The sequence below is a fragment of the Chlamydomonas reinhardtii genome, chromosome 12 (genome assembly GCF_000002595.2).
Source record: "Chlamydomonas reinhardtii strain CC-503 cw92 mt+ chromosome 12, whole genome shotgun sequence".
In the NCBI taxonomy this organism is placed as follows: domain Eukaryota; kingdom Viridiplantae; phylum Chlorophyta; class Chlorophyceae; order Chlamydomonadales; family Chlamydomonadaceae; genus Chlamydomonas; species Chlamydomonas reinhardtii.
In genome coordinates, this window is record NC_057015.1 from 9,604,207 (window position 1) to 9,631,550 (window position 27,344).

A 27,344-nucleotide genomic window follows, 5' to 3' on the forward strand; every position below is an offset into this window, starting at 1 on the left:
GGTGACTGTGGCTGTGGTTCGGGGCGTGCATGCGGACAGCTGTGCCCGGCATAAGGCGCCGCAGTCGCTGTCAGTAAGTGGTCAGCGTCGCGCCCGGCGGCCCGGGCTGTTTGCTGCGGTTGCGTCGCCCAACCTAGCCCAGCTCCGACACTCCGGGTCAGGGAGCAGGTGGATGAACGACAAGTGCTGGACCAGCCGAGTCCGAGCGATTCACACTCCTCACACAGGGGCTGGAGGGTGGTTTGGACATGGTCCATGTCACTGAATTCAGTGCTCGTATCTTGTAGATGCCCTCAGGCACCCGGCATCTACACATGCGTAGATGACCCTGACCGCGGCATCTACACTTAAGCCCCCAAGCCCCCCAAAACGTCTACGCTTCCCCCATTTTTGCGCCCAAACCGGCCAAAAACGTCTACACCTGGTAGATGCGCGGCACCCAAACCCAAAAAATTTTCTCCGCCTTCGGCGGATTTTGGGCAGATTTCTACAGTGTAGATGGAAGATACGAGCACTGACTGAATTACAAGCCAGTGGGCTGGAGTCAGTGCCCAGAGCGAGCACCCGGCTGGTGTCGCGAGTGCGCGCCGGAACCATGCCGGGTGCGCTGTTGTGCATCGGAGTGCGAACGCGTACTTGAGACTGGAGTTTTGCAACAAACGCAACATTGCTTCACACAGCATCACAGCATCACAGAGTGAAATGCCATCCCTTGTGGATACCGTACATCTCTGACCCAAGCAGTGACAGCCACCCGTGTTGCCGCCAGTGCGCCAGCGCCGCGGCGCGCACTCGGTGCATGCCTCCGCCTCCACTGACTGTCCATGCGTCCTGATACTACGGTATCACAGTCAGCGCTCTGGGTACGTCACAGATATTGGTATGGCAGCCACCGACACGTACATCTACTGGTGTCCTGCCCGCATCCCGTCTGCCGCCTGCTGTCCAATCCGCAAGCAAGGCGCTAGGCCCCTCCCGGCCGCACCCACCCCCTCAGCAACCGCAAGCCCACAACCCTGCCAACCCATCGCACGCCAGCGCCCTTCTTTCCCCCAAATGCGTCTCCCCACGCCACATCTACCAAGGGATCTCCTCGCCATTGTACGTCAGGAACCGGCCGTTGAGCGCCACGCCGCTCTCCATGACGCCGATCAGCCCCGCCGCGCTCTCTTCCGCGTCGATCCAGCCGTTGCCGCCTGTGTTAAAGAGCACAAGGAAAACATTACGCGTTGCCGCCTGTGTGTGTGTGTGTGTGTGTGTGCGGTGGTTGTCCCGAGTGCGCGTGTGGGCAGCTGGTGCGTCGGGTGCGCTGGTGCGCTGGTGCGCTGGTGCGCTGGTGTGCTGGTGTGCCGGCGGGCGCTGGTGCACAGGTGTGCGAGGGATGGGACCAATGGGTCATGGGGCCGTGGTCGCCGACAGAGGAGATCGACAGCTCTCCCCTCCCCACTTCCGCACCTCCCGCCCAGCAACGCGCACACACCCGGCCCCCAAAAGAACTCACTGCCCCCACTCCCCCCTGCCGCTCCAATGGCACGCACACGCACCCGACAGCTGGGTGCGCACGTATCCCGGGTGCATCGCCACCACCTCCACACCGCTGGGCGCCAGGTCGCGGGCCAGGGTGGTGGAGATGGCGTTGAGCGCGGCCTTGCTGGCCCTGGAGGGGGGGAGAGGGGTGGGCAGGGGGTTGCGGGGAGGGGGGCGTTCATGCAGAGGCATGGAGGGAGGAGTGCAAAGGCATACATAAACACGCACGCTACTGCGTTCTCTCCCCTTGGGCTGTTATGCACCGCTCACACCTGTACGCGAAGCCGCCCTTGGTGACTGTGCTGACGGTAGGGTCTGTGTTGGAGCCCATGATGGAGCTGATGTTGGCGACCAGCGCCACGGGGGCGGGGGCGGGAGGCGGGGGGGCGCCAGGCTCGGTGGGGGCGGGCACAGGCGGCAGGCCCAGCAGGCCCTGCATGTGTTTACACGGCAGCGTGGCGTTGCGGGTTAACTTTCTATGGGCCCATCTTCCCAGGCCATTTCGGGGACTGGGAAACACAATGCGGCGCCCCTCCCTCCGCCTACCCCCTCTCCACCGCACGCTCCGCTTCCCCTCCCCTCTCCCCCCCCCACCTGCTTGAGGAGCTGCTGCACCACAAAGAAGGGCCCCAGTGTGTTGGTGTGGAAGGCCAGCAGGAAGTCCGCCTCCGTGAACTCCTGCAGGTCCAGCCGCCGCCCGTACACACCCGCGTTGTTCACCAGCACCTGGGGGCAGCGGGGGAGGGGCAGGAAGGGGAGGGGCAGGGACGGTGGGAAGGGGGGGGCAGCGAGTGCGGTTAGGGGTGCGTGGGTTTGGGGACGGTGGGGAGGGGAGAGGCGCACATGGCTGCACACAGCAGGCAGGACACTCCAGTGCTGCATACGGTCACACGAGCCAAGCCCCACGCCCAACACCAGGAAGCCTTCACAGCCACCATGTTGCCCTCCTTGTTTCTTACGGGCCAGGGTGAATGCAGCCTCCCTCTCGTTGCCCCGTCCCCGTCCCCGTCCCCGTCCCCGTCCCCGTCCCCGTCCCCGTCCCCGTCCCCGTCCCCGTCCCCGTCCCCGTCCCCGTCCCCGTCCCCGGTTCCCCCCTAGGCACTCACGTCCACGTGCTTGACGCCCGCCCCCTTGACGCCCTCCGCCCACTGCGCGATGGAGGCCGCCCTGGAGGCGTCCAGGTCGGACAGGTGCAGCCGCGCCGGGCCGTACTGCTGCCGCAGCTGCTGCAGCTCCGCGGCGTCAGACACCTGCACGGAAGCATGTGTACATGAGTGTGTGGGTTGTGTGGGGGCGGATCCAGGGGGGCGGGGCGTGCAGACTGGCTGCGGGGCCGCGGGCGGTGTGTGTCCGTCCTGACGCCTTGCCCTGCCTGACAGCATCCCCACGCCGCCCCCGGCACTTGGCAGCAGCAATGCACCCACAGGGACCCAATCAACTGCAAGTGCCGAGGTGTGCGGCCGTTGCAGGTGGCCCGGTGCTGTTTCGGCGGCCACCGAACACCACCACACAGCCCCTTGCCCGTCCGTCTCGCTGTTCACCTTGCGGCTGGTTGCGATGACCACGTTGTCTCGCGCCAGGAAGCCCTTTACAAGGCTTAAACCAATGCCCCTGTGTTTAAAGTTTGGATTGATCAGTTTGTGACCGCGCGAGCGTCCAGCACGCCAATCGACATCCACTCGCATCCACCCCTGGGCAATCATGCAGCTCGAGCGCTTGCTTTGAACTCACCTGCTGCCACCAGTGACAACCACTGTTTTTCCTGTGATCGGCCGCATAGCCATTTTGTGGTGTTGCGCTAACTCTCGCGCGAGTGCAAGCAAATTTCGTTCCGTTGTGGCTTGCACAAGGATTACAGGCAAATGATAAAATGTATCAACGCTTATTACACTCTGGTGCACCTTGCTTGCGGTGGGTGAAACTCTGCGGCATGACCCACAACTGAGCATGACCCCACGACCCCGCCACCTGCCGCCACCTACGTCGCCACCTTGCACCGGCCTACGCCAGCACTCGCCTTCTCAGCGTCCACAGGCCCGGCAGCCGCCCAAGCAGCTGCACCATCGCTCAACCCCACAGCCTGCTCCAGACGTGTACGGTACTGCGCTGACGGGGCACCATGCCACAGCCCAGTCGCCACAGTGCAACCATGCGTGCAACATCAGTCATCGTCGATTACACCTCCAATTACCCTATGAGCCTTAACAGTTTACTACGGCGTCACCTACCTCAACAACGAAGTCCCCTCTGATACAGCCAACCAACCGTGGTTACCGTTCCTGTGAGAACGCTGCACCGCACACGAGCGAGCCCAATATACTCAACACAAAAGCTCACAACAATAGAGAAAGGCGTGATAGCACAGGATAGTACCATACATCGCTGACCGAGCTGACATATGCATGTTCACCACACCACACTGCCGCTCCACCACTCTTCGAGCACGGAGGCCGTCCATCACACTCAGCAGCCTCCGGCCCCACCGCTCCTCTCTCGTCCAGCCGGCGCAACTGCCTCCACCCCCACCCTCTGGCCCCTCCCCCGCCCTCTGGGCCCCCCAAAGCACCCGCCCCCCCGCTAGCTACCCCTCAAACAAGAAGCCCAGCCCAGCCACACCCCGACACCCCGCCAGCCCCCCTACGACTAGCCCCCCTGCCCCCAGTGCGGCGGCTACCGCCAGGTCATACTGAGGCCGTTCATGAGGCCGTACCGGATGCTGCCGTACACGAACAGCAGCCACAGTCCCACGGCGGCGGAGGCGCTGCCGATGCAGATGCCCAGGAAGGAGGCGTAGTCCGTCTCCATCCTGTGTGCGTGTGTGTGTGTGGGTGGGGGGGGGGGGCGTGTGGGGTGCAGTGGAGTGGAGGGGGATGGAGTGGAGTGGAGGGGGGGGGCAGGGAGGGCAATGGGCTACGTGCATGACACGAAGCGCCACCCTTCGCCGCGCCCGATGAACACCGCCCCAACCCCCGTCTCCCCATGACACCGCCCAGCCATCCGCTGCCTACCCACCCACCCACCTAACTACCCACCCACCCACCCACCCATCCACCCACCCACCCACCTAACTACCCACCCACCCACCCCTACCCCCGCTGCCGCGCCTCCCTCCACCCGCCTGTTGGTGAGGTTCATTCCGAACAGGCCCGCGATGACAGACATGGCGGTGAGCAGGAAGGAGCCGAAGGTGACCATGAGGTCCACGCTGATGAGGTTGTTGCGCTGCTGATCCAGCTCCAGGTTGATGAGGTCCTCGGTGGAGTCGATGTAGGAGCGAAGAGACTGCAGCCGCTGCCAGGTGTGGCCCAGCTGCATGAAGTAGGCCTTTGAGCAGGGGGGGGGGGCACGGGGGAGGGGGTTATTTGGACCAGTATCACAAGGAGCCAGAGACATGAAGATGCGCGAGAATACGGTACACGGCCGGGTTGAGACGCACGACAATAAATGGCCGGGTTGACGATTAAGGGTAAAGAGTTCAGTACAGGGCAATGCTGTAAGGGCATGTCAGGGCGGCAGGAAGTGAGGTGTGGAAGCGGTGGGGAGACGGATGGGATGGTGTAGGGATGGGCAAGGGGCGTTTTGAAAAGCCCAGTAGAAGGGGGTGGCCAAGGTCCAGCAGGGGCAGCTAGGTGCCTGGTTGGCTGGGCCAGCTTCATTCACAGCAGCATCCGCCTCCCCTCCGCCACTTCGCGGTACGAGCGCCACCCCATCCCCTCACCTCCAGTAACATCTCCACCACCGCCACCTCCTCACTGTCCGGGTCGAAGCCGCCACCGCCGCCGCCACCGCCGCCCTCACCGCCACCGCCGTATCCGCCTCCGCCACCGAGCGTCTGCACATGGCCAGCTGCATGTCAGCCATACGGTACGGCACACATACGGCAGGCGCCGGGCCCTGTGCCCGGCTCGGCAGCGCACCGCACCAGCTGCAGTCAGGTGCCCCCTGCCGCCCGTGTGCCGGCCCCGCCCCGCCCCGCCCGCACCTGCCGCCCGTGTGCCGGCCCCGCCCCGCCCCGCCCCCACCTGCCGCTCGAAGCTGTGCATGGGCGGCCCCGGTGGCGTGGGACTGCCGCCGCGGGGTGGCGGCGCCAGGTGGCCGTAGTGGCCGCTCGCACCCGGCCCCAGCAGCCCCGGCCCCAGCCCCACGCCGCCGCCCAGCGCCGTGTCAGGCGGGTGCAGATGGTGGTGCGCCAGAGGGTGGGGGTGGGGGTGATGGTGCGGGTAGGCCCCGCCCAGGTCCAGGGAGGACAGCGGGTAGATGCCGCGAGACTGCAGCAGTGGCACACAGAGGGCAGAGGAGGAGGAAGAGGGAGCGCGCAAACGTGACTGGGCCCGGGAGCGTACGGTGCGGCCGGGTGTTTGGTGCGGTGGTGCCGGTTGCGGCCGGCGCCCCCGGGCGCATGTCGTGACAGTGACGTGTCCGGCGGTTCATCCCACTATGGGTTCATCCCCCCAGCACCCGTCCACACACCGCATTCGGTGCCAGCGGTGGCGACTGCGCCTCAGCGGCCCTCGCCGCCGCCTCCTGCTGCTGCTGCTGTTGCTGTTGCTGCATCATCAGCGCCTGCTGCTGCTGCTGCTGTTGCCTCATGGCCTCCGCCGCCGCCACCTGCTCCTCCTTCTCCTCCTTGCGCGCCGTCAGGTTCATGTCCGCCATCTCGCGGTCGTCGTCCAGCAGCTTCTCCAGCACACCGCGGACCTGAGGCGCGGCAGGGTGAGGGCGTCCGAGAGCACAAAGGAACAGAGAGGGGGAATGTGCGTTATTCACAGCCCCAAACGGAGCGCGGGCCGACCACGTGTACATGCGTGTCAGAGCGGAAGGAATACGGGTAGGATAGCAAGTCGGCTGGTGCTGTCAACCCACACCACACGCGATCATGCACGACAGCGGCCTCCCCGCCCGCCCGCCCCCCCCCCGCCCTCCTCACCGTGTCCACTTTGTTGTCCAGCGCCGCCATGCGCCCCTTGAGGTGGCGCATGCGCTCCAGGTTGCGCGGGTTGACACGCAGCGTCAGCTCGTCCAGCGCCAGGCGGGTGGCGCGCTCCAGCTCGGTGGCCTGGGCGTCCAGCAGCGACACGGTCTGGAGGGGGTGGGGAGGGCGGGGGAATAGGAAGGACGGGAAGAGATTAGTGCAAGTGTGAAGTGACAACGGTGCAAGAGTTTGCGAACATGAGCCACCCCAAACCTCATCGCACCAGTGCACTCTCACAAGAAAGCCCGCTCCCAGGCCCCCCCCTCCACCCACCTGCTCCAGCACCACCTCCAGCGCACGCAGCTCAAAGGGCATGGACGCCACCAGTTCACTCACAGCGCCCGACTCGCCTCCGCCCGGGCCCCCTCCACCGCCTCCGCCCGACATGCTGCCGCCGCCTCCGCCGCCCGCTCCCAGCCCTCCCAACCCCGCCAGCCCCACCAGCCCGGCTGGCAGCGGCGGCAGCGCCAGGCCGTGGTGCGGCATGAGGCCCGAGTGGGGGTGGCGCGCCAGGTGGGAGGCCAGGTGGGCAGGCAGGCCGGTCGCACCTGCGGCGCCGGCCTTGCCGCTGCCGCTGCCACTGCCGTGGGCTCCCTGCTGGTGCTGGTGCTGGTGCTGCTGGTGCTGCTGCTGGGAGTTGAGGCGGGCGGGCAGGATGGACAGCAGCGCACTGGCCACCTGGGGGGGGGCCCAGAGGGGTGGAAGGGGGCACAATGAGGCAGTGGGCCATAGAACGAGGGCGCTGTGATTGATGGCAGGCTCGTCGTGAGGACGCGGCAGCCGTTCACGCACTGCACGCCGGGCACTGCGACACGTAAGGCACAGCCTGTGGACACACCCTGGGGACACACCTGGCCGAAGGGGTGCAGCAGACCGCCAGTGGTGGCGGTGGGTGTGCCCAGCCCGCCCGCCGCCGCCGCAGCTGCCGCCTGTGGGGTTGCAGCGGCAGCAGCGGCATCCTGGGGCGCAGCCGCCCCGTTGGCGAGTGCGCCGCTGGTGAATGCGGGTGTGGAGGAGGAGCGGTGGATGGCCAGGCCACTGCCCTCCTTGCCCGCGCCTGCAGCCGCCGCTATGGGCCCCAGCCCATTCACCTCAGGGACCCCGCCGCCCACCAGCTGCCTCGCTACGGCCTCCGCCTCCGCCTGCTGCTGCTGCTGGTGCTGCTGCTGCTCCGCCTGATGTTGCTGGTGCTGGTGCAGCGCCACCGCGGCGGTCTCTGCGGCTGCTGCCGCCGCCGCCGCCGCCACTGCCGCCGCCTCCGCCGCCGCCTTGGTCGCGGCGTACTGCTGCAGCCGCCTCTTGAGCTCCTCGGTGAAGGGCCGGGCCTTTTGGTGGGAGGGAAGCAGGCAGCGGGTGGGTTGTGTCGGATGAAGGGCGAGGACGGCAGCTGTGGTGTAGAGCGGCTTTGCAGGCCTCAGGCCTCAGGATTCGGGACGCCTGCCCACACACGCCTGAGAGCTCGCGCCCAGCCCCGTCGGCTGCCAGCCCGGCGGCACCACTGCTGGGTGCTCGCCCACCATCACAGGGCGTGTGCCCCCTCCCCTCTGAGCCCTGCCCCTCATGCGCCACTTGAGCGCACGCAGGGGTCCTCCGGCCCCTGCCCCACCCCGCTGCCCCACCTTGTCTGAGTCTGAGTGGTTGACCAGCGCGAACTCGGCCGTCACAATCATCTGTTGGGCCGGGGCGTGAGGGGTGCCAGGCGCGAGGGGTGCGAGGGTGGTGGAGCCGGGAGGGTGGAGGCGTGGTCCACCGGCAGCAGGGCAGCGAAGGCCTTCCATTGCTCACGTGTGCGTGTGCTTCCAAGGTTCTGTCGAATAAGGGCTATCCAGCCATGCCGCCCCCTTCCACACACACACCAACACCCACACCCACACACCCGTCCCCCACGCCCGCCCTACCTTGATGTGGTCCAGGTTGACGATGAGCGCCCCCTCGCGGCACAGCAGGCAGGCGGGGTAGGTGGCTCCCAGCACGGGGTCCAGCACGCGGAAGTCGCGCAGCTGCACGCCGTAGCGCAGGCCTGGCCGGGGGGGGGGAGGGAAGGGGGAGGAGGGGCGATGGGGTGGGGGGGGGGGGCGTGGGGTGGGGTTGGGTAGAGGTGGGCGATTGCTTTCAACATTCCCAGTATGAACCCAGAGACAAGGGGACGCAGGCTAGACATGGACTGCGTATGCAGCCTTCGGTAGACAGCTGCCCTGCTTCACCGTTGCACGGAAAGCTAGGGGCCATACAGCCATGGGGCACGCCCCCGCCTCCTGTAAACCCCGCCCATAGACTGCGTCTGAGCATTTCCTCCACTTCTTGTTCCCCGCTGGGTTGGGCGATGATGCCTTGGGCACTGGGACCTACTCGTTGGGCTCGGGCATATACATCGCCACCCCCGTGCTCCACTTGAACGGCTTACCCCCTCCCCCTCCCCCTCCCCCCCCCCACACACCCCGCACGCACCCAGCGCGGCCCTGTCCAGCTGCACGATGGATGCGGAGCCGTCCGGCAGCACCTTGAGCCAGGTGCGCACTCCCGCAATGCCCAGCTTGGACTTCTCCCCCACGCCGCCGCCGCCGCCACCCGCCATGGAGCCCTGACTGCGGGTGCCGCCCCGCACCGACAGCCCCTCCGCCCCGCCCCTGAAGCCGCCTCCCACGGCCGGCGTCGGCACACGGCCACCCGTGGGCCCCGCCGCGACGGCGCCTCGGCCGGCACCCAGGCCCGCAGCTGCCGAGGCAGCGGCGGCGCTGGCACCTGCCGCGATGGGCCCCGCGAGGCCCCCGGGCGCAGTGGACATGCCCGTGCCGCTGGCACTGGCGTTGAACCGCGAGTTCGCCGCAGCCCCAGCGGCAGCACCGGCAATAGGTCGTGGCGCCGCGGGTGCACTGCCGCCGCCACCCGCCACGCCAGTAGCTGCCGGCGGCGACAGCGAGTGACTAGGATTACCCGCCGCCGCGGCCGCCGCCTGAGCGTCCTCCCCCTCCGCCTGCCTGACCGCTGCGCCCAACAGGTGGGTGGAGAAGGACGCAGACGTCGCCAGCATCACGTCACGTGCCGCCGCCTCCGCAGCCGCGGCGGCGGCCACCGCAGCGGCGGCTGCCGCCGCCGCTGGGTCCACCCCGGCGGCGCCGTCGGCCTCGGGCATGCTGGACCCCGCCGCCGCCGCCTCCGCCGCTGCCGCCGCCGCCGCCGCGCGGGCCTGCTGCAGGTACTGCTCCAGCAGCGAGGCCGACACAGCCGCCGCCGCGGTGCCGCTGCCGGCGCTGCCCACCGCGGCCGCCAGCGAAGACTGCGCCAAGCCGCCTCCCGAGCCTGCACCCGCGCCGCTGCCAGCGCTGCCAACCATTGGCGCCGCAGGGTGAGCCGGCCCCGCGCCAAGGCCAGCGCCGCTGGCGGCACCCGCTGCCATGCCTAGTAGGGTCGGCGGCGGCTGGTGCAGCGGCCCCGGTGCGCCTCCCAGACTGGAAGCGCGCGATGTGGTGGACGGCGCAATGCTGCTGCCGGCTGGCAGCGACGGCGGCGCCATAGCTATAGCCACCCCACCACCACCCACGCCTACGCCTGCAAGGAACGTGGGCAGGTAGCCTCGGGGCGGGGAGCCCACCATCGGCGGCGGCCCCCAGCCGCCGCCCCCAGCCGCCACTCCCGCTGAGGCCCCTGCAGCCCGGTGCATTGTGCGGCTGCGCTCCGGGCCGGAGGCAGCGCCGCGCAGCATCCCGCCGCCGCCTCCGCCCCCACCTGCCCCTGCTCCGCCCCCGGCTCCAGCCCCCGCGCTCATGAGGCTGACGGACTCGTAGCCCGACGCGCGCAGGGCCACTGATCCGCGGCGGCTGAGCAGCAGCGGCGACTGGTCCATCTGTGCCTCCACCGCCTGGGGCCGTGAAGGAGCGACACAGGCGGCAGGCGTCATCACTAAGCCTTCGGGCAGCAGCTATAGCTCATGGGCTGATCAAGGACCTCTTAACCTCCAGCCCCCAGCCGCATCAGCTCCAAACCATAGGAGTGCCACTACCCACCAAGCCCACCCCTGACTTTGGGTCTTGGGTAACCTGGGTTGGCGCGTGACCGTGGGGCGCGGCTGGGCTACTGACTACCCCCAGCTCCCCTGCCCCTGCCCCTGCCCCGTACGGCTAGCACGCGCCTGCAGGATCTCCTCCGCCGACTCCACCACGTGGCCGCAGGAGGGCCGCAGGAAGTCCATTTCGGAGGGCGGCGCCTGAGCGCCTGGTGCAGACCCCTGGTGGGGGTGCGGGTGCTGGGCGTCCCCATGCTGCTGTGGCCCCGGGCCGGTGAGCCCAAAGCCTTCGTCCGCTGCGCCGTCCGCCGAGCCGGTGCCGATGCCGGCGGCCTGGCCCGCCCGCGCGGCGTCATGCGCGTCCGAGCGACCGAAGCCACCGCCTCCAATCAGTGGGTCGCTGTTGGGATGACGCCAGGGTGGCGTGTTGAAGGGGCAGTTGGGGACAGGGCGTGCAAAGCACTTGCGCGTGGAGTGTTCTTACGCTTCGGTCAGATGGCCCTTTTCGAGATGGTCGTAGTTGAAGGTGTTCCACAGGACCTCCTGTCCTCACCTTTCGCGTGTGCCGTCGCCATAACTCGGAGACGCCCGAGAGAACATTTGCTGACGACGCCTCGCAGTCGCAAACAACCGGTCAGAGTCGTGAATTGTCAATAACTACAGTCTTTACCCCCATCATGTTAGACACCAAATCAGGTATCGACTTATCCAACGTTGGCTTGGCCACACTAGTCGACGAGCAAGTTGACCGGTGCGTGAGACTTTGCCCGAATTAAATAAGGTTCATAGCAGAAAAATAATGCTGTGAAATTACAGCCAGGCCCTGGAAAAGGTGGTGAAGAGTGGAGACCTCTGCCTCGGCGCCGGCACAAGTTGCAAGTGAACGAGTCTTGTGGATGCGCTCCACCAGCCCTTTGTGTGCATACCAACAAGTATATTGTGCAGTTGACCAGCTGGACTATCAACGGCTGGCAGCGCTGCATCGCGCACGCCTGCAGCCTCCACGCCTGGTGTAGCCCTGTGAACCCCGTGCTCATCCGCTGACGTCCGCTGCCGCCCCCCCCTGCCCACCCGCTGCTCACAACTGCCCAACCTATACCCCAAACTATTTCTGTTTACATACCCAAACCTGTGGAGGCCCTCAAGTCTAACACAGAGCCCGGGCGTAACCAGCTCGGCCCTGCTCGGCGAGCAACGAGCCCCCAATAACTTTGCCGAAGGGAGAAGCGAAGCACAGCCCGGACGGCCAGGCCGAAGACCGCTTAGGACGGGTGGTCAGCTGATCCTAGCTGATCCCCTGGGGCCTGGACATGCCTCTTGCCTTGCCTTGCAGGGGTGTTGCAGCGGTGTTGCCTTGCTTCCCCGCTGCTTCCCAGGCTCCCCTTCGCCCGATCGCCCCTGCTCCAACGGCCATGCCCGCAAGGAAGCAAGCACATGGTGTCGCAGCCTATGGCCCGCCCAGGATAACCGCGAGCTCGCTCTGGCTCGCGGCGGAAGCACCCCCGGCTAGGGCACATCGGTTGGCACGGCGCGCCGCCGCTGATGTCAGCTCTTATCCCCAGCCCGCGCTGTCGCAGTCGGGGCGCATATTGAGCTCGCAAGTTATGTCGTTATCATCATCCAAAACGCAAGGCAGCCACCACGCCGTATCTGCTTTTCCGTCGACAGCCGCGCCAGAGGTGACAAGCTAGCTCAGGCCAGCTTTCCGCAGGCCAATGTCAGCTGTACTTACGACGAATTGTAAGCACACAACTAGTCATGTGTGCCATCCAAATGCGGCAGGGCGTGACGAAAATTTAAATGGCGCAATTGGGCCTGGAACCTGCGCGAGACGCGGTTTGGCCATAAGAGCACAGAAATGGCCGTCAAGTAGCACTAATTGTTATATCTCAGTGTCGCTTGCCTTTTTGTAAGCGTGCCAGTCCCTGTAAGCCTATTTTGGGGCCTGACCGAGCGTTTCCACCACCATGGCTTTTGCTCTCAAGTCCTCCGTGGCTCTGCCCAAGCGGTAAGTGGGATGAAGTGGCGGCTGCTGCTCGCATATTAGAGCCCACGACAGAGATTCGTAAACCGCTTGACGCTTTTCGGCGCAACACCCCTGTCGACCTTCGTTTTTCGTCTCGCCTTGTGTGCAGGGCTGGCGCTCGCGCTGCCTCCCGCCAGGTGCTGCGTGCTCCTGCCCGCAAGCGTGAGTTGCGCTGGTCGCTGGGTATAGCGGGTGTGTCGGAAGGTGCTGGGTACATGCGGCCTCGATCAGCGCGCGAAACCCTTCGACCTCGCGGCTCCTGGACAAGCAGTGCTACGTTCTGTGACATTTGCAATGCGGCATTCCTCAGAGCATATCGCCTACACAGGCACTTGGTTCCTGCCCATTTCTTTGACCTGGTAGACTCCATCGACCGCAGTCAATCGACTCTGTTCGCCCCGCAGTGGTGATCCGCGCTTCGGCCGAGCCCTCCACCCCCGCCTCCAACGAGGCCCTGGAGAAGATCCAGTCCACCGCCAACGAGGCCTGGACCTGGGTCAAGGTGAGAGGGGCCGCGCCTTACAATCGCGCTCTTCGTCCGCATGTTCAGGGCACGGCCGCCAGGCCGCCTAGCTGTTGTTGCACACCCGCCCGGCACGCCACCTAAACCCGCACGCACGCACCGCACTCCCCCGCCTCCCCCGCTTGTCTGTCTGGCTGGACACGCCTGTTACATCACTGCCGCCAACGATACCGCACTGCTGCTGGTGCCCCCTGCTGCCCCCCCCACACACACTTGCAGGACAAGTGGGCCACCACCGAGGATAGCGAGAAGCCCGCCGTGGTGGGCATCATCGCCGGCGTCATCGTTGCACAGATCGGTGAGCGCATGGACAAGGACGTAAGGGGTCTGAGGCCAGCCCTGGATCCGTCTTTCATGGTCTGCCTCCCAAGGCCGTGGTCACTGCAGCGTTCACGTGTTCATTTGGACGCCACGCCTGAAGCGCGTGCCCTGTCCCGCCACCTCCCCACCACCCATCTGCTGCAGCCATCGGCGCCACCATTGACGTGGTGGACCGCATCCCCATCGTGAGTGCCCACAGCGCGCTTGAGACTGCTGAGGCAACATGGCGGGGGGCGGGGACCCCCGCGCCGGTGCCCTCGCTGCTGCCACGCCCACAGCACGTGCTGCATGCAGCTCCACCACGTGACCGCCAGTGCCGCACACGCGCAGCACGCCTTTTCATGTTCGTGAGCACACGTGCTGCGTTTCTACCACACAATGCCTGGACATGCACACCGATGTTTGTGTGTCTATGTGCCGCACAGGTGAACAAGCTGCTGCAGCTGGTGGGTCTGGCCGTCACCGCCGTGTTCATCTACAAGATCACCACCGACCCCGAGGAGCGGTAAGCCAGTGCGTGGGGAAGAGCGGGAAGGGGAGGAGCTGCAGCAGCAACAGCAGCAGGCATGTTTAGGGGAGATGTGCACGCTGTTGTTCTGGGCAGCAGTCGCGCTGCTGTGCACCTGTCGTGCACGAGGTTTGAGGGGCAGGCGCTGCAGACGGTTCGCCACAGTGGACCCAAGACACCCATGACTGGCACCCTTTCCCCTTAACCTGCAACCTCCCCTCTCCTTCCTCTCGCCCTCCGTGCGCAGCACCACCGTCAAGTCCTCCATCACCGGCTTCCTGAAGGAGGTCACCGGCGACGACAAGTAGAGGCCACGTCGGCCTGCCGGGCCAGCAGGAGGACCTGGTGGTGGCGGCGTGGGCAGATGGGTGGTAGCACCAGGGGAGATGCCCTCTCCTGGGTAGCACCGCCCCCGCTGCCAGCCCCGACACCTGTGCTAGCCCGAGCGCGCACGGCACAGCCGCCCATGCCCATCGTTGTTGGCGGCGGCTGGCGGGCATGTTGTACCTTTAAAAACAGTTTGTAAAGCGGCGCGCCGCTGCAGCGCATTGCTGCGCGGCATGTTTGTATGTTGGGTCATAGTGGTGCCGTATGTTGCAGGTGTAGAGGTTTGAGTACAGTAATGGTGTTAAGCTCGTGCCCAGTGATGGGGACGCACAGCACAGAAGCGGGCTGGGCATGGGGGCTAGACCTCTCCTGCCAGGCGCCGCGCCGGGGCCCCTCCCCTTCCTGGCCTGGATGCTGCTGATGTGGTTGCTGATGATGGAGCGCTGTGAGTCGCCTCGAGTATTACTAGCCGCGCGGCGAGAAGAAAACCCTCAGATGTTATTGATTGAATGGGAACAGCACTTGGACATGACGCTGGCGATTGATGAAACAATAACACAGTACGTATGGATGGCGCGGTGCCGGGCCGCAAGCAATGTAGGCGGCGGATGAGACACACAAGAGGTACATCCTGCAAATGATGGCGGCCACATGGAGCTGTAAGGACGTGATGATGATGGCCGCATGGCCCAATGCGCCGCCGCCCCCCGCGCCGGGACCACAGCGCAAACACTCGCCGACCTGTGATGCCGTTCCGCCGTTCTGCGCCCAGATATGGAGAGTTGCTGCGAACACACGCTCGCTGTGACAAGGCCCAGGTGACTCATTGAACTAGTAGGTTTGGGGCTTTGGGTTTGAGTATGAGAGGTACGGTACTGCGGCCCGTCGCAAGTCCCACGAAGGATGGGGGTGCCATTCGCAACTTCGCCGTGTGCACGCGATCGGCCGATGGGCCCTTGCACTGCGCCGCCGCCCACTCGCCCGGGCGCCTGCAGCTGTGCCGGGACTGCCCTGTGCTGTATGCGCCACAATGCGCGTACTGCGCCACCCATCCTACCTGCGCTTGTACCCGTCTTGACGTCCATGCCCGTGACGGCGTGCCGCCCTGCGCTGCCGTGCGGACTGTGCGGACTGTCCCCTTGTGTCCCCATGATGCCTTTCTCCATGCCGCAGTAGCACCCTCCCTTCTGCGGACCTGTGTTGGAAGTGTCCGCATTGTGCCTCTGCAATTGTGCACTGAATCGCCTTCCGTACCCCCGCCAACCCATCGCGCACCCTCCTGGCCCTGCCATTGTGCGGCATGCATGCCGCTGTTGTTGCCCAGAAGCTTATCTCGTACCACCATGTACATTCACTATACCCTTTAAAGCTGTCATGGAGAGACGAGTGAACATGGATGTCGCGCCAACTCCTTGCTAGCAGCGCGTCAATAGAATCATTTCGATCTATATACGCATCATTTCGGCGACTCAAATTGCAATGGAAAGGCCAATCTTGCATGGGCTGTCCTTCGCATGGACGATTATCAGGCAATCGCAGTTCGCACAGCCAGAGCGGAGTCGCTGCGACACAAGAGCACGTTCCAGTGGGAGATGATGGCGATGGCCGTCTGGTCTCGACACACCTCGAGGCCAGCCTGCTGCTCCGGCAACTGCACGAGAGCATCCCGCCGCTCCCAACCACCGACACATGGGCGCGGGTTCGCAGGCGGCTGCAGCAAGCCGGTCTAGCGGGCGCAACAGATGCCGCCGTCATACGTAAGCCCCGACCGGCGCCAGGCACTCCCGCTGCCGGTAACCCCGGGGCACAGCAGCAGCCGGGCCAGGCGCTGGCGGAGGCCGGAGGTGGCCGGCGGCCCCGACATGAGTCCGACGGCGATGTGATTGTGGGCGCCGTGACCTCGCTTCTGTCGCGCGGCGGCGCCCTCGCGACACCCATGGACGAGCCACCTGTCGCTGCGGTGGCCGCTTCTGTAGCAGGGAGCGGCGCCAGGCGGCGAGACAGCGGCAGCGCGCCTGCCGGCACCAGCCCCAGCAGCCTCAGCCCCAGCGCCAGCATCAGGCGGGACCGGGAGCTGCGCGAGTGGGCGCGCTACAGCCTGCCTGAGCTGCTACTGCTGCTGGCTCGGCTGCGGCTGCCCAGCCCGCCCAAGCTGGAGGTGGCGCTCACGCTGTGCCTCCGCCGCGGCCGCCTGCCCTCGCCGCCGCCAGACGCCTGGCAGCACCTGGCGGCGGCCGCAGGCATGAGCCGAGGCACGGCGCGGCGGCGCGGCGGCGGGCGCTTCGAGCTGACGGCGGCGCCGCCGCCGCCGCCGGCGTTCCGGCTGGCGGCGGCAATGGCGGCGCTGCGTGTGAGCAGCCACGAGGCCTGGCAGGTGCTGGCGGAGCGGCACCTGCTCATGGCGGCGGCGTCGCCGGCGGCATCCGGGGGCGACGGCGAAGGTGGCGGCATGGCGGTGTACGGAGCCTGTGAGGCGCTGACGGGCTTGCCTGATGGGACGGGCGGTGGCGGCGGCGGCGTGATACGGCCGCTGGTGGCACCGCCACCGGCTTGGGCGCCTCCGCCGCCTGCGCCCGTGCTTGACTACTTGACAGGCGACCAGCTTGCATACCTGGCGGCGTCCTTTGCGACGGCCGGCGGCAGCGGCGGTGGTGGCGGCGGTGGCAGCGGTGGCGGTGGAGGGGCAGGTAGCGGTGGCGGGGGCGCGGGCGGCTGCTACCACCCAGTGGAGCTGTTCAGGTGAGCGGGTGCGCGGGTGACCGCGACGGTGACGTGCGTGTGCACACAAGTACACAAATGTGCCCATCTCCCCGACCAAACAACCCCCTCCCGCGCCCTCCCTACCTCCCTCCCTCTCGGCAGCGCGATCTCCCACCGGCTGCTGCCCGCCGTGCCGCGGCTGCAGTCCGGCGCACTGGTCCGCGCGCTGCACGCCTTCGCCGCCGCCCGCCACCACGACCCCCGACTGCTGGCGGCGCTGGCGGCGGAGGTGCGCCGCCGCGCCGCCGCCGGCGGACACCACGCCGGCGTCGCAGCGGAGGAGGAGGGCGAGGGCGAGGCGGACGGCGGCGGCGACATGGCGGCGGGCGCGTATGACGTTGGGGGAGGCTCAGAGCGGGCAGCGGGTGCCTGGGCCTCACCCGGCAGCGGGCGCAGTGGGAGCAGTAACAGCAGCAGAAGTGGCAGAAGCAGCACCGGCACGAGCAAGAGTGGCGGCCTGCTAGCGAGCTTGTTTGGTGGCGGCCGTAGCGGTGACAGTGGCAGTAGCAGCGGCGGCGGCCGGGCAGACCGGCTGCACGTGGCGGCGTCGTGGCTGCAGCTGCAGGACCTGTCGCGGCTGGGGGAGGCGGCGGCGGCGCTGTGGGCACAGCCGCCGCACGGCCGCCTGGGGGCTGTGACCGGGGGCTTGGGCGGCGGCGGTGGCGGTGGGGCTGAGGGCGGGCTGGGTGAGGAGCTTATGGCAGTGGTGGTGGTGGGTGCTGAGGCGGTGGTGGCGCGGCGACTGGCGCCCCTGCACCGCCGCCTACAGCTGCAGCAGCAGCAGCAGCAGCGCCCGCGGCAGCCGGCGGTGCAGGGCGAGGCGGGCGGTGCTGCTGCCGCCGCCGCTCCTCCCGCCGCCGCCTCCGGCACCGCTGTTCCGCTGACTGTGCCCCAGCTGAGCGAGGCGCTGGCGCCGGCGCTGACACTGCTGGGGGCGCTGGTGGCGGCGGCGGGAGCAGGCGGCGGCAGCGGGGGCAGCGCCACAGCTGCAGCGGCGGCTCGCGCTGCCGCCGCCATTTCGTCTAGGCATGTCCTGCCGTTGCTGTCTGCCGCTACGGCCGCTACTACTAGCGATGGCGCTGACGCTGCTGGTGCTGGGGACGGTGCCGGCGCGCTGGCCGCCGCCTGTGGCTGCCTGACGCCGCCGCAGCTGCTGACACTGCTGGCGGCGCTCCTGCCCGGGGCGGCAGGCTCGGGCGTACTGCGCGGCGCACAGCACCCCTACCCCCTGCCGCCGGCCTTCTCCAGGAACCCCGCCACCGTCAGCGCAGGCGGTGGTGGCGGCGGCAGCGGCGGCTCCCGCGGGGCGCTGGCGGGCCGGGTGCTGGCAGTGGTGGGCGCACTGCGGCGCGCCGCCGACCCCTGCACCGTCCGCGGCGCCGCGCAGGTGCTGGCGGCCTGGCACCTGCTGGCGGCGGCGCGGCTGGCGGCGGCGGCGGCGGCGGTGCCCTCGCCAGGGGCAGGCGGTGACCGCGCCGGCGGCGGCGAGGACGGCGACGATGTCGTTGAGGTGCTGCGTGCGGCGGCGGCGGAGCTCCTGCCGTCGTTGGCGGCGTGTGCGGTGGCGGTGGGCGGCCAGCACCCCGCACTGCTGGGCAGCGGCTGGGAGGCGGCGCGGCTGGTGGTGGGCTGTGCGGTGCTGGGGGCGTACGACTCCGCGGCACTGGACGCGGCGGCGGCGGCGCTGGTGGCGGCGCTGAAGGGCGGCAGTGGCAGCGGCGGAGGCGGTGCGGCAGGGGTGGCGGGGGCGGGCGGCATGCTCGGCCTGCCGGCGGCGGCAATCGGGCAGCTGTCGTGGGCGGTGGGGCACCTGGGGTACGGCAATGAGCAGCTGCTGGCGGCGCTGCAGGTGCGACTGGGTGGATGGGGGCGTGTCGGGGTGTGTGGGAGGGCTTTGTCTGTGGGGGGGGGAGGGGGTTCGTTCAGTGCAGGCACACAAGTTGGGTTGGGGGGTGGGGGGCCACGAGTAAGGTGAATGACTGCCGTGTCACGTGGTATCGTGCGGCGCCTGAGTCATTGCCGTCGGACATATGCGTCCTTGGTGTCGACACTCACACACTGCATAGGTAACACACACTCTCACTCCCTTCCACACACGACACGCGCGCAGGCCCAGGCACTTGCCCGCAGCGCCCCCCCGCTGGCTGTGAGCGCCACCGAGGACGTCCTGTTCCGCCGCGCCGCCGCCCGACCCCCGCCGCCGCCCCTGCTGACACTGCACGGCCAGGCCGGGGGCCCGGGGACAGCAGCAGCGGCCGCTGCGGCAGGCGCAGCCGCCCCATCTGCAGCAGCAGCTGCTGCTGCTGCCACCGGAGGCAGTGGCAGTAGCAGCGGTGTGGGTGTGGGGCCGCTGCTGGGACCTCTGGATCTGGCGGACGTGGTGTGGGGGTCGGCGGTGAACGGCTTCAGGAGCAACGGCGGCGCCGAGCTGCGGGAGCTCTACCTGCGGGTGCGCATGCGTTGAGCTCTCATGTGTGTAAACGCCATTCGACTTTATCTTCACCGTCTCCACCGACCCTCCAATCGCTCTCCCGCCAAGCCTACCCCACCTCATCCCGATCAATCCCTCAGGCTGCCTCCGGCGGTGTGGTGTCCATTGACGACGGCCGCTGGCTGCGTCTGGCGCAGAGCCACGTGCTGCTGCTGCTGGGCGCGGCGGGCGGGCTGGGCGAGGCGGCGGCGGCCAGCCTGCACAGCGCCTGGTTCAACGCGCTGGGGTACGCCTGGGAGCACCAGGTGCGTGTGCGTGTGTGTTTGTGTGTGGGGGAGGGGGGGAGGGGGGCTTTTGTGTGCTGGCTGTATGGGTGTGTGTGGGTGTGGGATGTGTGCGCAATGCGGTCGAACGAAAACATGCATGCGGTCTGGGAGCAGCAGAGGGGCAGCGTATGCCTTGCGCCAAGTAGTGGAGGTGCCAACACTGGCATTACGGGGGTGTCTTTCCATCTGCACCATGTGACTGCTGCCGCCTATCTCCTTCCAACTCTCGCTGACCCCGCTGCTGGCCCCGCTGCGGACCCTTCGCCAGGCGGTGCGGCCCGGCGGCGAGCTGGCCGGCCCCAGCGGCACCCCGCCCCACCCGCACGCCGCCGCCTGGAGGGCGCAGGTGGCGGCGGCGGCGGCACAGCTGCTGGCGGCAGCAGCCGACACAGCGGCCGGGGCGGGCGCTGATGTGGGGGCCCGCGGGGGCAGTGACCAGGCGCCGCCAGGGCGCGCCAGCCGACAGCGGCGGAAGCAAGGTGACCCGGGTCAGGCAGAGCCGCAGCCGCAGCAGCAGCAGCAGCCGCACCAGGACGGGCGAGGGCTGCGGGCGGAGGAGGTGGCGGCGCTGCTGGAGGTGGCGGCCGCCAACTGGCGCCTGCAGCCGCAGCCGCGGGCGGTGCGGATGCTGCCGCCCTCGGCCGACATGCGCCTCACAGTGCCGCTCACAGCCACTTGCAACACCAGCAGCAGTGGCAGTGGCAGTGGCAGTGGGGGGTCCGGCGGTGGCGGCAAGCACGGCTGGGGCTGGGGCGGCAGTAGCAGTGGCAGTGGCAGTGGCAGTAGCGGCGCCGTGGTGACGGGTCTGGGGGCCGACCAGCTACTGCTGGCTCTAGATATGGTGTTTAAACACGATGAGGCGATCACCACTGCTACAGCCACCTCGGCGGCAGCAGCAGCAGCAGCAGCAGCAGCGGCTAAATCTACAGCCAGCACCGCCTCGAGCTCCGGAAACGCTTCTAACACGACGTCGGGCGGGGCCAGGAGCGGTGCTGCAGCCACTGCCGGCAGGGGCCCCCACGGCTGTCCGACCACCCACACGAGCCTGGGTGCGGACACGGCGCTGGAGCCCCCGCCCCAGCTACAGCCGCGGCTGCTGGGACATGCGCTGTGGCGGCGTGCGGTGCTGCGGCAGCTGGGGGCGCTGGTGCGGCCGCTGCGGCAGGCGGAGTGGGAGGCGGCGGCAGGGGACCCGCATGCGCAGCGGGCGCTGCTGGCGCGGGTGCTGCGCCGGCCTTAGGGCTGAAGGGCTGCAAACCGTATGGTGCCAGTGAGGCAGTGACATCGTGACTTGGGTGATGTGCGCACTGGGCAGTCAGGGCAGTGCTAGTGCCAGTGACCAATCGTGTGGGGCAGGTCGAGGGAAGGCGGACAGCGTCGTGCACACGTGATGCGCGAGGATGGGATACACTGCACCGTGCCGGCCCGCCAGTGGTGCGTGGGAACCGCATTGTAGCATGCGTGAAGCTCGATATGAGGTCACAGGTCACAGCCAACGTCCAGCTGCTGAAGAAAACGGCGCATGCCATTCGGTACAGGGGTCTTAAAGAACCCGCAGGCTCGCCGTCGGAGCTTGTGCGCGCACGACAGTTCCGACCAGAGGGTTTGCAACGGCGGCTAAAGGCCCACACATCACCAGCAAGAAAATTTGACGTGTTCGCCTGAGCGCGACGACCTTAATTTGTAACCTAGCTGACGCCTACCAGAGCCGCTGTTTCTTCAAGGCGAATGGTGATAGACGCCCAATTATGAAAGACTCGTTGCGCGAAAATCAGGAAGCCGTTATCCAGCGTTATCGCTTTAGGGCCGCGACCACTGCGTTATAGCCACTGGAGTGCCGCAGGTGCTTACATGATGATCTAAAATGATTTGAGTTGCCTAGCGTACTTGTCCGATTGCAAGGTAGCGCTCGTTTCTGCAAGCGCCGGCTTCCTGTGCTCGAAACTCTAACCAACTGCCCGACTTGCGATCCAGACGCCCGCCCTGTACTTGGGATTCGCTTCAATAGCATACGCGTATGCGTTTGTAACGTGGGTTGGCTCGTTGTTATTGCTGTTGCCATGATGATAGCGTGAATCGGCTGGAGCGGTTGGCGGACGAGCGCTGCTACCGCCTCGACTCAGTATAAAACGAGGCTGCAAATACATGCTAGCAATAAACCATTTCAGAAAATACATTTCCCCAAAGAGGAGGCCTTGCTTTGTGTACTCTACTTACCTGAAACCCGTCGCCAAACAGACAGACCGCAACGTTTGAAGGCTTGGAACGCTCCGAGTCCCTTCAAAGGTGAGTGCAACATCAAGGGGCAAACCAGTGATGCAGACGTAGCATCTGGGCGATGCGTGAGCGCGTCGCTGCGGCGCATTGCGGAAGGTTATTCGTTGCAGCCATGCCATGCGCTTAACTTTGACCGCCCTCGTATGCGATAGCGGATGGCTGTGCTGACTAATGTTGTTGCATTGCTTGATTACAGGTATAATCACCATGGCGCCACTGCGGCGTCTGCGGCGATCAACTTCAGGTCAAGCATGTCCAAGTTTCGCCATGGTCCTCACGACCGTCGCCTGCTGCGCACTTCTGCGCAGTGCAGCAGGTATCGCTCTGGGGTCGCCGCCGCCGCCTCCGTCGCCTCCGTCGCCCGGGTCCCCTTCGCCTGCGCCCCCGTCGCCCGCGCCTCCCTCTCCCGAGCCCCCGCTGCCGGCACCTCCCTCCCCCACACCACCGTCGCCCGAGCCCCCTTCCCCTGAGCCCCCGTCGCCCGCGCCTCCCTCTCCCGAGCCCCCGCTGCCGGCACCTCCGTCACCCGCGCCTCCGTCGCCTGAGCCCCCGACGCCGCCCTCCCCGCCCCCGACCTGCCGTGCCGACCCCTACCTGCTCTACTACCACGTAAGTCATTGCCGCTCGCCGACCACCACCACCACCGCCACCACCACCACCACCACCACCAGGCCTAAGCAATACCCGTCAACGCCAGCCAGCAGCGTCAGCTGCATGGCTCTTTACATGGCGCGGGATCCTGCTGTAGTGCTGTACCGTTGATGATAGGCCATCCAGCCCCTTCCTACCGCACACCCCACGCACCCTTCCTGACTCCCCCCTCCTCTCCTGTCCCCCCTCTCTTGGCCCTCTTCCCTCCGCCTCCGCCCCCCTCCGCCCCCCTCCCCCTCCGCCCCCCGCAGTCCATCACGGAGTCCATCTCCGGCCCCGTGCGCACCTCCGAGCCCGAGAGCCGCGTGCTGGGCACCGCCACGCTGTGGCCCGACTACCCGGTGCCCGGCAGCGTCACGCTGGAGCTGGAGGCGGCGCCGGGCGGCAGCTGGACCCCCGGCGCCGTGGTGCACTGGGCGCTCATGACGCCCCTGCAGGTGGGCGCGTGTGTGTAGGCACGCGTGTGTGTCTGCGTGTGTGTGTGTGTGTGTGTGTGTGTGTGTGTGTGTGTGTGTGTGTGTGTGTGTGTGTGTGTGTGTGTGTGTGTGTGTGTGTGTGTAGGCATGGACATGTGCGTGTCGGAGCCTTCGGTCTTTGCGGGCCGCACAACAACTAGGGTTCCGGCGTCTCTGACAGACCTGTGCCACATCCCGATGACGCGTGATCCCTCACTCCCGCCTATGGAGCCTTCACTCACCCCACCCCTCGCTCTCCTCCATTCCCTACCCGCCCCCCGCCCTGCAGTACCTGAACGACGTGTTCACAGTGCCCCTGCCCGACCTGGAGGGCCCGCCCTGCCACGAGCCCACCAGCCTGCCCCACAATCGCACCCTCACCGCAAACGACGTCTCCTTCTTCCGCGTATTCACCCTCACCTACGCCCAGCTGGGGGTGGTGGACGACTGCAACCCGCGCGCGCTGTTCCCGGTGGTGCGCATCGACGACGGGGTGAGTGGCTGCGGGGTCGTGTGGGCTGTGTTGCGTCGGGGCGGGCGGGATGCCGGTGGGACGTGCACAGGCGTTACTTGTCCTGATACGGCCTGACATGGCTTGTGGAGTTCGCGTTGTGGTGTTGCTAGAGCCCTTCGTGTCTTGCACTTGTCCCTTTGCCCTTCTGCCCACCCTGTGCCCTCTCCCCTGACACCCTCTTCCCTGCCCTCCCGCGCTCCCCCTCCCTCTCCCCTGCCCTGCCCTGCACCATCTCCACAGGAGACCAGCGCGTGGCTGGCCTGGGACTGGGTCAACCCCGCCACCGGGGAGGGCGCCAACATCTGCTCCGGCTCCCCCACCGCCTGGGGCGTGGGCAGCTTCTCCCTGCAGTCCTGCCCCTGCCAGCCGCCCTCTCCCTCGCCCCCTCCGCCCGCACCGCCGCCCTGCGGCACCACAATCCTCAGCCAGGAGTCGGAGCCGGTCGCGAGCGGCTACCTGTCCGGCCCCATCCGCGACACCGCCAACGGCTGGGAGGTGGGCGCCGCCACGGTGCACGTGGAGCCCTCGGGGCCGGACGCGGTCACGCTGAGCCTGTCGCTGCCGCTGCCGGCTGGCACCGTCATCAAGTACAACTTCTTCGACTGGGTCGGGTGAGTGTCGTGATTGCGTGTGCTCGTATGTGTGTTAAAGAGCACAAGGAAAACATTACGCGTAGGACAGTGTATGCGATGCTCGTATGTGTGTGTGTGTGTGTGTGTGTGTGTGTGTGTGTGTGTGTGTGTGTGTGTGTGCGTGCGCGCGCACTCTTTCCGTCGTCCTGACCTTCTCACCCACCCATCGACATCTCCGCCCCTCCCCATCCTACACACACACGCGCAGCTACGCCGACGCCGTGTTCACGCTGCGGCCGCCCGCGCTGGAAGGCCCCAACTGCCACGAGCCGTACGACGACTCCCTCCTCACGGCCGCTACCGTACCCGCCGGCACCAACGAGTACAACATCAGTGTGTCGTACAGCTCACTGCAGCTGTCGCCCTGCAGCCGCAAGACCTTCTTCCCCGTGGTCAAGATCACCACCCCCGAGGGCCTCACCTCGTGGCTGGCCTGGGACTGGGTGACGCCCAACGACCCCGAGAACGACGTGTGCGGCGACTCGCCCACCGCCTGGGGTGTCGGCTACTTTGACCTCTACAACTGCCCCTGCTCTCCGCCTCCCTCGCCCCCACCTCCCTCTCCCCCGCCGCCCCCGCCTCCGTCGCCCCCGCCTCCCCCCGGCAGCCCCCCGCCCTCGCCCCCGCCTCCCTCCCCCCCGCCTCCCTCTCCCCCGCCGCCCCCGCCTCCCTCGCCGCCGCGCCAGTCGCCGGTACCCACCGCTCAGCTGGGCACCGGCTTCCCCTTCTGCGCCTGCCGCAAGCGCAAGCCCTCGCTGTCGCCCTGGCGCCTGGGACCCCTGACCGGACCCACCATCGCCGCGCCCAACTCCGCCACTGAGCCCACACTGGCCACCTGGTGCGCCGACATCACCGCCACCGCCGAGCCAAGCCCGCCCACCGGCGTGTGTGCCGGCATGGACCTGTTCAAGATCGAGTTCCTAGTCAGTGAGTCATCAGGCTAGCTGCGGGGCTGTGGCTGTGGGTGCGGACTTCTTGGTGCGCTGCGCACTGCTGTGTTGTCTGTGTGACTCATCAGTGCGTGGTTGGGTCTGGGTGCTGGCTCTGGCAGTTGGCGCCTGGGCGGGCAGCAAACACGGCAGCAGCAGCGCCAGCCGCTCCGTACCTCACAGCCCCAACTAGCCTTCCCCATCTTCTACCTCACGCCCCACGCCTCTTCACCCCACCTCCGCATCGCCTCTCTCCCCCCCCCAACATCCGCCAGACCACGCCTGCTACTCCTCCAGCCCCAAGGCCATCCGCCGCGTCACCGTCAACGGCGCCCAAGCCTTCCCCACCTGGAGCCAGAAGTACATCAAGGGAGTCTACTACGGCGTGTTCGGGGTCAGCCGCCTGGCCTTCACCGCCGCCGACGGCCCCGTGCGGCTGTGCCTGTCCTTCGCGGCTGAGGCGGAGGGCGGCTGCGGCACCCCCGCCGGGCTGTGCTACGGTAGCGCCTGCACCTACTCCATCTTCAACAAGAAGCAGAACTGGTGAGCAGTAGATGGACCGGGTTGGTAGGTAGTGGCCCCAGCAGGTAGTACCCGCCAGATAGAGGATGAGGGACAGGTTGGCAGCGCGGTGGGTGGACCGGCGGATGCTGGCAAGACATTGCGCGCGGAGCAGGCTGCTGGTAGCGCCGCCCTGCCCCATGATGGCTCGTGGACCCCTGCCCACATCACGCCCCCCCACCCGTACCCCCCCAACCCTACAGCTGCCCCACAAGCTCCATCTCCAGCAGCGTCGATGTCCGCCCCGGGCACTGATGATGATGGGTGCCGAGCTGAGTCGCCTACTCGAAAACCTGCGCATTGCGCGGTTGCTGGTCGTCACTTCTTCAAGTTCATGGACATCAGTGACAGCCAGAGTACATAAGGTGTCATAATGCCACATAACAAGCCAGCACTGGTAGATAGATTGCAACAACTGCCATTCTATACAGACATTTTGCTTCGTACATAGAGCATGCATAGCTGACGGGCCGCCGGCTGCCCACACAGGTACATACGTGCATCCATACATGACGACACATGCATACCTGTAGTCGTGCGGCTGGATAGGTACTCCGGTGTGCTCGCCTCAACGGCGGCCACCCCAACATATATGGTGTTGTACATATGAGCAGTTGTCAGGTGATACATCGGGTGTGGGCGTAAAGGGCTGCGCCGTTGGCCGGCCAGGGGGATGCGGCGCCAACTGCGCCGCGTCCCCTGCTCAATGGAGTTAACGGTGGTAGCGTGCTAGCTGGAAGAGTCCGAGTCAGTTTCCCGGCGTAGGAGAGTGCGAAGGGCCTGATGGCCGTACCGCTGCATCTATCCGACCAATTGAGCAAGGTTGGCACGAGAAGGATACGAGAGTTTTTGACGCAGTAACACCCGAACCCCCCAAAGTCCATCTGCACCCACGACCTGCTCCCCCTTGGAGGCTTCGACCCCGGATCCCTACCATCAGCCTCAGCACAGGCTTCGCCGCCTCCTCCGCCTCCCGAGCAGCCCGCGCCTTCTTCTCCTCAGCAATCTGGTCCATGTTGGCGATGCTCTGGACCTGCAAGGGGTGCCGAGGGTGGGCCAGGTGGTGGGTGCGGAACGTCGGCTGGCTCTGGCTTGCTTCCAACCAATTCCCCATCCCCAGAACCGCGACGTCTCCGCCGCCAACGTGATCCGTGTGCTCCTCCTGCTGAAGCTGATGGGCTTCGAGCGGCCGACCAAGCTGCAGCGGCCGCCATGGCCGCCGGCGGCGGCGGGGCCGGGCTGAGAGCCTGAACGGCGCTAGCAGGGCGTGGGGCTGAGGGTGCACGTGTCGATTGGCGGCGGCGAGTGACGTGACTAGTTTGTTAGCTGCGGGTTAGCACGGACTGTGCACCCCACCCAACCGGCCACGTCCGGATTTGCGGGGATGCCAAAGGCCCCCAACATAGAGGCGTGTGCTTAGTAGGCGCCCGCGTCAAGGTGGCTGCCTGGCTGGGTTGATAACGACCCGGGAGGGGAGGGCTCAGCCCTTTTCCTGCCTCCCTAAGGCAGCCACCTCCTTGTTGACGCAGTAAAGTAATCAGCAAGAGAGACATGAAGTTCATGTAACAAGGCACCGCTGCTGTCCAGGCTTACTGGCTACC

General features: G+C 67.0%; 5 protein-coding genes across 5 annotated transcripts; 3 read left to right on the forward strand and 2 right to left on the reverse strand.

Annotated features, from left to right (window-relative positions):
- Nucleotides 1–511: 511 nt before the first annotated feature.
- Nucleotides 512–3,351, reverse strand: CHLRE_12g549852v5 (uncharacterized protein). Its single transcript, XM_001702997.2, has 7 exons — nucleotides 3,259–3,351; nucleotides 3,069–3,138; nucleotides 2,634–2,777; nucleotides 2,122–2,253; nucleotides 1,800–1,960; nucleotides 1,545–1,657; nucleotides 512–1,196 (listed from the first exon to the last, which is right to left on the reverse strand). Exons 1-7 carry the CDS (start codon nucleotides 3,309–3,311, stop codon nucleotides 1,078–1,080), a joined length of 792 nt encoding a protein of 263 aa, XP_001703049.2. The 5' UTR covers nucleotides 3,312–3,351; the 3' UTR covers nucleotides 512–1,077.
- A 49-nt stretch (nucleotides 3,352–3,400) lies between these two features.
- On the reverse strand, nucleotides 3,401–11,421 carry CHLRE_12g550277v5 (uncharacterized protein). Its single transcript, XM_043068971.1, has 14 exons — nucleotides 11,056–11,421; nucleotides 10,629–10,902; nucleotides 10,226–10,358; nucleotides 8,948–10,048; nucleotides 8,398–8,519; nucleotides 8,119–8,169; nucleotides 7,351–7,824; nucleotides 6,773–7,177; nucleotides 6,455–6,607; nucleotides 5,998–6,225; nucleotides 5,550–5,795; nucleotides 5,246–5,359; nucleotides 4,646–4,851; nucleotides 3,401–4,333 (listed from the first exon to the last, which is right to left on the reverse strand). The coding sequence occupies exons 1-14, from the start codon at nucleotides 11,100–11,102 to the stop codon at nucleotides 4,198–4,200; spliced, it is 3,690 nt and encodes a 1,229-aa protein (XP_042919261.1). The 5' UTR covers nucleotides 11,103–11,421; the 3' UTR covers nucleotides 3,401–4,197.
- A 690-nt stretch (nucleotides 11,422–12,111) lies between these two features.
- CHLRE_12g550702v5 (uncharacterized protein) lies at nucleotides 12,112–14,882 on the forward strand. The gene is made up of 7 exons (XM_001702981.2): nucleotides 12,112–12,510; nucleotides 12,638–12,690; nucleotides 12,933–13,030; nucleotides 13,271–13,349; nucleotides 13,517–13,557; nucleotides 13,798–13,877; nucleotides 14,128–14,882. The coding sequence occupies exons 1-7, from the start codon at nucleotides 12,470–12,472 to the stop codon at nucleotides 14,186–14,188; spliced, it is 453 nt and encodes a 150-aa protein (XP_001703033.1). The 5' UTR covers nucleotides 12,112–12,469; the 3' UTR covers nucleotides 14,189–14,882.
- Nucleotides 14,883–15,561: 679 nt separating this feature from the next.
- On the forward strand, nucleotides 15,562–21,283 carry CHLRE_12g551127v5 (uncharacterized protein). Its single transcript, XM_043068991.1, has 5 exons — nucleotides 15,562–16,946; nucleotides 17,070–18,816; nucleotides 19,078–19,416; nucleotides 19,539–19,703; nucleotides 19,993–21,283. Exons 1-5 carry the CDS (start codon nucleotides 15,706–15,708, stop codon nucleotides 20,962–20,964), a joined length of 4,464 nt encoding a protein of 1,487 aa, XP_042919262.1. The 5' UTR covers nucleotides 15,562–15,705; the 3' UTR covers nucleotides 20,965–21,283.
- A 58-nt stretch (nucleotides 21,284–21,341) lies between these two features.
- Nucleotides 21,342–26,613, forward strand: CHLRE_12g551552v5 (uncharacterized protein). The gene is made up of 8 exons (XM_043069000.1): nucleotides 21,342–22,010; nucleotides 22,198–22,610; nucleotides 22,904–23,089; nucleotides 23,397–23,600; nucleotides 23,862–24,232; nucleotides 24,462–25,180; nucleotides 25,458–25,725; nucleotides 25,947–26,613. The coding sequence occupies exons 2-8, from the start codon at nucleotides 22,269–22,271 to the stop codon at nucleotides 25,996–25,998; spliced, it is 2,142 nt and encodes a 713-aa protein (XP_042919263.1). The 5' UTR covers nucleotides 21,342–22,010; nucleotides 22,198–22,268; the 3' UTR covers nucleotides 25,999–26,613.
- The last annotated feature ends 731 nt before the right edge of the window (nucleotides 26,614–27,344 follow it).